The following is a 9,523-nucleotide window of genomic DNA, read 5'->3' as shown; positions in this document are numbered from 1 at the left end:
TGGCAGGCAGAATCTTAACCACTGCCCGAAAGGTGTTGTTTTTATAAAGGTGTTGTTTTTATAAAGGTCCTTCAAATTCTGAAATCAGAGAATTGTTGAAATCTAAAACTGGGAGAGGCTATGATGTGGAGATTGTGAAATCAGGGTCCATAATGTACACAAGGGAAGCAGGCTGAGTGGTGAGCGTTCAGAGTGAAGCCCTGTACTGGGGAGGCCCTGGGGAAGGGGGTGCAGAAGAGTGGGGCCAGAGGATGGGAGGTGGGTGGGCAGTCCCTCTCAGCTCTAGCCATTCCTGCCACGGAGGAATTGGACACAGAGTTGACTCTCCAAGAGAAGCCAAACGGATCTCTCAAACAGTAAATGTATGCTTCCACGTCGAATGTTGAAGAAAAATACCATACGGGGCAGAGAAAGCAGTCTATAACAGTCTGATGTCTTGTGCTGCCTGTTTGCAGCCTCTGTTTCAGTGCTTTCTTTTAGTTGAGCCCACCTCCTGCCCTGTGCAGAAACCTCTTCTCCTGTTAGAAGACCAAGGTGAAAAGAAAGCTCTCACCTTCTCCCATCTGGGGCCCAGAAGCATCTGGAACACCCTAATCCTCATAATCCTTGTTCTGAGGAAATATTAATGATTTAATCTCCCAAGCGCACTCTCTCTCCTCTGCAGCCACACCAGTGAGATTCACAGACAAGACCCAGAGAAGTCTGGGTTGGAGCAGAACACATCCTGACTCAGTTTTGTCACAAAAAAAGAGGCCAGCCTCAGCCCCCTCCACAGAAATAAGCAGTAGAATTCCCAGCCATGGGCGAGGTGACGGCGGAGGAGGTGGAGAAGTTCCTGGACTCCAATGTTGGCTTTGCCAAAAAGTACTACAACCTCCGCTATCGGGCCAAGGTCATCTCAGACCTCCTGGGGCCCGGGGAGGCAGCCGTGGACTTCAGCAACTACCACTCGCTGAGCAGCGTGGAGGAGAGTGAAATCATCTTCGACCTCCTGCGGGACTTTCAGGAGAATTTGCAGGCCGAGAAATGCATCTTCAACGTCATGAAGAAGCTGTGTTTCCTCCTGCAGGCAGACCGCATGAGCCTGTTCATGTACAGGGCCCGAAATGGCATTGCGGAGCTGGCCACCCGGCTCTTCAACGTCCACAAGGATGCTGTCCTCGAGGAGTGCCTGGTGGTGCCCGACTCGGAGATCGTGTTCCCCCTGGACATGGGAGTGGTGGGCCACGTCGCACTCTCTAAAAAGATCGTGAACGTCCCCAACACAGAGGAGGTAACCTCTTCCCCATGAGAGGGAGGGCAGGGACGCATTATTCCATGGGGGTTCTGGGGTGCAAGTGGGATGGGGAGCTGCTAGCCACCAAGACTGGGCTGGTGACAACTTGGCACTTTTCTTTCTTTCTTTACTTGTTTACTGATAACTTTCTATTTTGAAAAAAATAATCAAATTTAGAAGAGTTCAAAAATAGTACCAAGAACTGTATATCTTTCATCCAAATTCACCAACTGTTCACAACTTACCACATTTGCTTTATGTCTCCATTTTTTCTGACCCATTCAGAAGTCAACATATCCTTTTAACTACAGGTACTTTGCTGTGTATTTCCAGAACAAGGACATTTCTTACCTATCCAAAGTACAATGATCAAATTCAGGAAATGTGACACTGATACAATACTATTATCTAATAAACAGTCCATATTCAGTTTTTGCCAATCATCTCAATGATGCCCACATAGCACTGTCTCTTTAGTCTCCTCCAATCTGAAACAGTTTCTTGATCTATCTTTGTTTTCCATGATGCTTATGTTTTTGAAGGGTGCGGGCCAACTATTCTGTAGAAATGTCCCTCCATTTGGGCTTGTCTGAAGTGTCTTCATGTTTAGATTCAGGCTATGCATTTCTGGCAGGTATATCATAGAAGGAATGTTGTGTTTTTCTTCATGCTTTGCATCGAGGGACATAGGATGGCAGTCTGTCCCATCACAGAAATGTCAAATTGACCACTTGGTTAAGCACTTGGCTCTGTCTTCTAAGAGTCCAGGGTTCCATGGGATTCTCCTGGCAGCTCTGACAAAGACTTCTTTGATCACCTAGAGCAAATCACTTAATGCAGTTCTCCCCATAGCTCTCTGCCAGGGTCAATTCCTACTCATCCTTCAGATCTCAGCTTAAAGTTCACTTCCTCAGAGAGACCCTCCCAGGTCCCTCTGTTAGTTTCCTTCCTAAAACCATCTATCACAATAAGCCCTGGAGGCCAGGGACCATGCCTGCCTTATTCTTCACTTTATCCGCAGGACCCAGCAAATGTCTGGGACAAAGCAGATGCTCAGTAAACGCTTGGCAAAAAGACTCACAATCAAGTAATTATGCAATAATCCCTTTAACACCTGGGCCTTTGTGGGAAATGGTTTTCTTTGAAGCACACTGGGCTAGGTCTCCCACGGGGTTCATCTCTCCTTGGCCCTCCAGGGGTAAGGGTAATGGTTCTGCACACAGGGGGCTTCCCTGAGGACTCATCCAACTGGATTAGAGTCTGTTTTCCCTTCAATTCTCTCTAGACTTTAACTGTAGACAACATGGGTTGTCACAGTCTTATAACTGATCATCCCTGTTTTACAGATGATGAAACTGAAATCCAGAAAAGTTAAGTCACAGAGATAGAAAGTGGCAGAGCAGGGATTTGAATTCAGGCACTCTGGCTGGTGCCCACACCCTTCACTGCTCTGCTGTTCTATACCTCCTCCTTATCTAAAATACAAGGGCATTAAACGAAGTGCAGTTTACAACAGGTCATTTCAAATCGCATGGCAGAAAGTTAAGATGTTAAGCTTTGAGGTCAGATCTGGGTGTGAATCAAGACTCAGTCACTTTCTAAGAACATGGCCTTGGCAAATTGTTTAGCCTGTTTGGGCTCACTTCCTAATTTATAAAATGGAGGGAGATACCTAGTTTCTCTAAGTGCTGTTGTAGGATCAAATGAGGGAATTATTTCTCATCTAGCAAAGTTCTTGGCACATAGTAATGGCTCTTACTGGCAGCTCCTCCTCCTTGTTAATATTATTACTATTTTGTTGTTGCTGTTAAGGATCTATTTATTCTAAGGGATGAATGCTGTACCAGGTCTGCATGGGATTTGGAGAAGAATCCAGTCCTGCCCTTCTGGAGCTTTCAGTTTAGATTCTATTTGTGGGGAAAAGAGAGAACAGAGGTGCCGAAAGCTTCTATGGACCCTGGTGTTGAGGGATTGAGGATTTAGGAAGGTTCTCTAATTCTAAAATATCCCTAAGAGTTTGCTGAGCCCTGCACTAAGGAACAGCTTGCTGTTTCCTGTTCAGCCCTGAAGTTCACTCTGGAAGTGATGGCTGTGCTTCCCCAGAAGATTTCTGGACATGCAGCCTCCTTGGTGGGTGCCTCAGGCTTGGAATGAAGTCAGTCCAGGTCAGCAAGCCTGTGTCCTCCACACGTGCATGTGTTCTTCCTTGAGATATCGTACTTTATTTGGGCCTTTGGATAGAAACTGGGAGTTGGTTGGAGAAGGAGCAGGAACATGGTGTAGACTGGGGTCTGGGTCATCCCTGAACCACCAACAAGTGATACTCTTAGCCTTTAGCTCCACCCCCGCCCCCCAAAACCTGGGACATGCTTATAATCACTGAATTTTAAAAATGTGAAACCATGAACGGAGTTTCCCAGGGTTGTAATGTGGCTCCCATGCCCTAGCACATTCCTACTTATCCTTGGGATCTCCTCAGGGAGACTTGTCGTTAGGGCTGCCAGATAAAATATAATATGCCCAGTTAAATTTGAATTTTAGATAAACAAAGAGTACTATTTTAGTATGCGTTTTGTGCCGTCTCAAACTGCCAATAATCAATGTTGTGGTTGGACCAGGCCTCGTGGTTCTTATGATGAATGCAAGATACCCTTCAGCACTAACCATCAGGAAACTTTGAAAAAATAAAGGTTTATTACTTACAAGACCTGGAAATTACATAGCACACCTGGGGCCACACAGGGAGGTCTCAGGTAGAGAGGGAGAGTGGGGTCCAGCCTAGGGTTTTTATGGGGGTCGAGGGTAGGGGCATAGGTTTTCACAGGCTCACTCTTTATTAGTTAATTTAAAACATAAGAGCAGAAATTTAAATCATGGTAAGAGAAATTAGAAAACAAAAAGTGGCCCCAAATGATCAGTTATCGAGATCAACCAAGATCTTCAAAACAAAGGAGCCTCAGTGGGAGGAGGTAGCCTGGCTCTTTATCTCGTGTGAGGCTGACAGTGTGTTTATTTGAGATAGCCAAATAGCCGTCTTTGAGGTGGATGTTTCAGCAATCAAAGCCTAAGTCATGCACTTACATGACAAAAGTGGAAACAAACAAACAAACAAAAAACTACAAGAAGTGTCAAGCTCACACTACCGTACACCCTCTGCAATATTTACGATATACTAAAAAATTACTTACTTGAAATTCAAATTTAATTAGTCATCCTGTGTTTATCTGCTAAATCTGGCAACCCTACTTGCCATTCAGTATTTGTTTATGTATTTATTCTTTACCCTTTCTCCTTAGGAAAGCCCACAAGGCCTGTTTGTTCCTGTGCGTCTTATTTACCACTGGTCCCCAGACCTAGTCCAGTGCCTGGGACAGAGTGGGTACTCATTACAGTTTATTGAGTGAATGAATAAATGATGGCCCTTTCCCAGTGGGCTGTGATATTGTGATTTATAAAAAGAAATATTTATTTGGTCTTTGTCCTGGTTCCTGGCACAGAACTGATCCTTGTAATTTCCTGAGTGATAGAACCACCTGACACTGAGCTCCTAAATCCCTTGGAATTTCCTAGGTGGTCAGTGGTCTTTTGTTCTAATGTGGGGACTCTTGGTGGGCTCCTGGATGGGGGCCGGTCATGAGAAAGATCAAGGCATGATTAGACACTTGGAACTTTCAGCCCATCCCCCATTCTCTTAAGCGAGGAGAGGGGCTGGAAATGGAGTTAATAATCTATCATGCCTTTGTGACGAAACTGCCATAAAAATCCGTAAAAGTACAGGGTTCACAGAGCTTCTGGATTGGTGAACACATGCATGTGCTGGGAGGGTGGCGCATACCCCAACTCCAGGGGGACAGAAGCTCCTGCACGCAGGACCCTTCTGGATCTCACCTTATGTATCTCTTCATCGGACTGTTCACCTGTACCCTTATTATACAATAAACCTGTAAATGTAAATACTTCCCTGAGATCTATGAGCTGTTCTAGCAAGTTATCAAACCCAAGGAGGAACCTCGATTTATAGTCAGTCAGGCAGAGGTATAGATGGCAACCTGTGACCTGTGATTGGTATCTGAAGTGGGGGCAGTCTTCTGGGACTGAACCCTTTCACAGGTAGGTTCTGATTCTCCAGGTAAACAGTGTCAGAACTGAACTGAATTGTTGGATACCCAGCTAGTGTCAGAGAATTGGCCAGTGTGGAAAAAAACACCTACGCATCTAGTGTGAGAAGTGTTGTGAGTGTGGCAGTAGTGTGAGAGTAAAGGAGAACAATGAGCTTTTTCTAGACACTGACAAATCCCACTTCTGAAGACTGAACCTGAAAACACTGCCATTTCCAGAGACTCTTACATCTGTTGTCTTGCTCTCCTTCCCTCACTATGACACCTGGAACCCAGCATGCCAGGCCGGAAAGAAACCTCGTGGAGGACCTGGTCCAACACTCCAATTTTACCACAAGGAAAACTGAGGCTCAGAGAGGTTTCGGCTACTGACAGTTTACTGACTGGTTCATGAAGCCACTCAGAGAACAAGTCCCTCCCTCCTGGGGCCCCAGGACATCACCCATCCGGTGGGGGCCTCCTTCACATTATGGTTTGAATTGTGAGTGCATGTTTTACATGATGTCCCCACTGTACAGTGATAACCCATTGATAACTCACCTTTCTTACTGGTCTTGGCATATCCAATGCCTCTCACAGAGCCAGTGCTCAGTAAATATAAGTGAATGAATGAATGCAGTGGCTGTGCCATTTACCAGCAGGGGAATAATTGTCTATAAAACAGGGAAGGAGAGAATTCTGTGTGACAGGGCAGATGTGAGAGTTAATGAACTGTCTGGCTCTGGGCCAAGTACATCATTATTATCCAATAAATAGATGTCATCATGGGATGCAACAGAGCTTGGCACTGCGAATGTTTGAAAAGAGGAGCTGGGGTTTCCAGGAATGAGAAGCAGTCTTGCATTACATTGGAATAAAATCTAAGCTCTTTACGGTGGCCTCCAATGCCCTGTCAGATAAGGCCTCTGCCCGTCTCTCTGACTTCCGTACCCTCCAATCTCCCTCGCTACACTGGTCTTCTTCCTGTTTTTCAGATCAGCCAACTCACTGCCCTCTCCTGGGCTTTGCATTCTCTGTGCTCTCTGCTTGGAATGCATGTCACCTGCCTGGCTCCTCTGAGCCTTCAGCTCTCTGCTTACCTCTTGGAGAAGCGTCCCTACCCACCATGACTGACCAAAGCAGCTTCAATCTGCCACCACTTGAATCACTGTCTATAGCATCATCCAGTTTCTCTCCTTCAAAGCAGCTGTTTACTTGCTTTTTGTCTGCCCACCCCATTTGAATGGAAGCTTCACTAGGGAAAGACATTCACCCCTCTTGTTCACTGCCTAACCTGAGGGTCTAGAACAGTGCCTAGCATACATTAGAAGGCACTCTGTTAATGCTAACTGAATGAATGAACGACTTTGGGCTTTCCTTAGCTCGACTTCTGATTCCTGGGCTTTAAAATAAACAGTTTGAGCTAAATTGTTTCTAAGGCCCCTCCTTCTCTGATAAGCTGAGGTTCTATGACATGGTTGTTTAGAACACTGTATATGCTGAAACTATAAGGATGACAATGACTATGCAAACACCAGTCAATTGGCAGCTGTACTATTTGTGAGAAAGTTCCAGGGCCGAGAACTCAGTGGGAGAGAAGGTACTGGTAGATTTAGTAATATCTGCCTCAGATGAGGGTAAGGCCCAAGTACTGTTTTCCTTGACGGAAGTAAATATTGCAAGACTGAACTGACTTCATGAAATGAATCTGAGCATGCCCCACTCAGGCCTGTGTTTAGCGATTCATCAGTGTCCTTAGAGAGTGACGTGGAAAACCGCTGTGGCTAATGCCTCTTTAGAGGTTTTGCTTAATCCTTGAACACTAATTCAAGTAGAGCACTACAGGCTTCTCTTAATTCCTTTACCCTTCACCTGGTTTGAGACAGCTTCCTTGACAATAGTGCCTGTTTATTTAATCCCACTCCAACTGGAAGAAATTAACAGATGCAGAGCACCACACTCTGAACTTCTACATTGTGGAAAAAATACCACACACCCGGTTCTAGCAAAGCTCTGTGAATTGGCTCTATGAAATACATTTCCCTTCTCAGAACAGCATGAACTGTACATGTCTGGGCTGGCTTGTGTCCAAGCAATGCTGACCGTTGGGAAACATCACAGTGCTACCAGGAAACAGAAAGGTGGATTCTTTGGGATTTAAGACAATTCGGGTTCTGTCTCCCTTTTCTGACCACCCGGACTGCAACGCCCTGTACTGGCCTCCATGTTTGCCTTCAGGGTGAGGTGTGGGGGGTGTGTGCTGCTCTGTATTTCCACTGCTTTGAGGCAACACTTATGTCCTGTATTACTATTACTGATTTATCCGTGTGCTGGCCTGAATCTTAGTCTTCTCTGTATCCCTAGCACTTAGCCTAAGGCCTGACACAAAGTGGGACTTCCATTAAGATTTGTGAAATGGGGGGCTTCCCGGGTGGCGCAGTGGTTAAGAATCCGCCAGCCAATGCAGGGGACAAGAGTTCGAGCCCTGGTCCGGGAAGATCCCACATGCCGCAGAGCAACTAAGCCCGTGCGCCACAACTACTGAGCCTGCGCTCTAGAGCCCACAAGCCACAACTACTGAGCCCACGTGTTACAACTACTGAGCCCGCGAGCCACAACTATTGAAGCCTGCACACCTAGAGCCCATGCTCCGCAACAAGACAAGCCACGGCAATGAGAAGCCCACGCACTGCAACAAAGAGTAGCCCCCGCTCCACGCAACTAGAGAAAGCCCGCGTGCAGCAACGAAGACCCAACTTAGCCAAAAAAAAAAAAAAAAAAAAAAAAGATTTGTGAAATGGGGATATCCACTGGACTGTCTGTGTGGTGCTAGAACTGGATTGCGAAAAAAGCTGAAAGTAACAAATTATTTGGTTCAATGACCTAGACCCAGGTCTGCCCTTATCCAGCCTTCCCTGAAAGGCAGCAGAGCTGAGGGCAGGTTCTGGAATCACACACACAAACAAGTAGTAAGTAACGTTAACTTTCTTGAGTTTCAGTTTCCCCCGCTGTAAGATGGACTACTAATGGTCCCAACTCACAGGTTATTGGGAGGAATAAAGTGAGCTGATGCAGGCAAAGCGCCACACACAATACCTGCTAGTGACTGTGATTATTATACTCACTAAGGTCTTTTCCGCACTCAAGTTTCTATTTTGGGTGAAACTGCCATCACCTCAAGAGAGCCTTCTCGAAACCTTCCTCCACAGATAAAGTCAACCTTCCACCCCCATCCTTGGGCCCCTACAGCGCTGTGCTCACATTGTCTCCACAGCCCTTAGTGGGTCGTATTTCAGACTTTCTTCTACTGGATTTTGGAGGTTTCCAGGGCAGAAATCATCTCTAATTGCCTTCCCCCGCTGAAGTGGAGTAGATGGAAATGTCTTCATTCTTTTGTCAACAAGAGAATGGGGAGCCCCCTTACCCTACCCCTACCATGGGCACCTGGGGCTCTGTGTTGTTTTACTGTCTTTGCTCTTCATCTGCCCACTCAGGCTTGTCCCTGTCTTCCTTCAGGATGAGCATTTCTGTGACTTCGTGGACACCCTCACAGAGTATCAGACTAAGAACATCTTGGCTTCTCCCATAATGAATGGGAAGGACGTGGTGGCCATAATCATGGCTGTGAATAAAGTGGACGGGCCCCACTTCACCAAGAGAGATGAAGAGGTAAGAATGCTTTAGAAATTGCTGGGGTGGCCATGCTAGCACATTCTCCCAGCTCACAAATCCTCTGACCCTTGCTATTTGGCCTGGCCTCGGTTTCCCCATCTGTAACACAAAGAAGTTAGTAGTCTGATGCTCTGTGAGGAAGGCAGGGCAGGATAATCATTAAGATGTTGGACTTTGGAGCCAAGAACATAGGGATAATTGTTCTGGTTCTGCTAATATCTGTTTGACTTGGGCATGTTACATAATTTCTCTGAACCTCAGTTTTCTTATTTGTAAAATGGAGATGATTTTTTAGTATCTCTTATATAGAGTATCTATAGTATCTCTTGAGGTAGTTGTGATGACCAAGTAAGATAACATACATAAATGACTTATCACAGGGCCTGCGAACTCAATAAACAGTAGCAATTTTTCATGAATACACCCCTATTAACGTAGACATTCTACATTCTGTGAGTTTTTCCCCTCTTTTTTTTTA

The 9,523-nt window shown here is 45.8% G+C and overlaps 1 protein-coding gene across 2 annotated transcripts in view; it reads left to right on the top strand.

Moving 5' to 3' along the window:
• The first annotated feature begins 799 nt into the window (after positions 1-799).
• The window catches only part of PDE6A (phosphodiesterase 6A), a 65,668-nt gene continuing 56,944 nt past the window's right edge, over positions 800-9,523 (top strand). The window contains exons 1-2 of one of the 2 annotated variants that reach the window (XM_061188329.1): positions 800-1,273; positions 8,890-9,042. In XM_061188329.1, the coding sequence (XP_061044312.1) occupies positions 800-1,273; positions 8,890-9,042 (627 nt within the window). The remainder of the gene's footprint in view (positions 1,274-8,889; positions 9,043-9,523) is intronic. The other variant, XM_061188330.1, reaches the window with a different exon arrangement.

The sequence above is a fragment of the Eubalaena glacialis genome, chromosome 4, assembly GCF_028564815.1.
Source record: "Eubalaena glacialis isolate mEubGla1 chromosome 4, mEubGla1.1.hap2.+ XY, whole genome shotgun sequence".
Classification (NCBI taxonomy): Eukaryota; Metazoa; Chordata; class Mammalia; order Artiodactyla; family Balaenidae; genus Eubalaena; species Eubalaena glacialis.
Note: the sequence above shows the minus strand (reverse complement) of the source record. Positions and strands in the feature narration are given on the sequence as shown.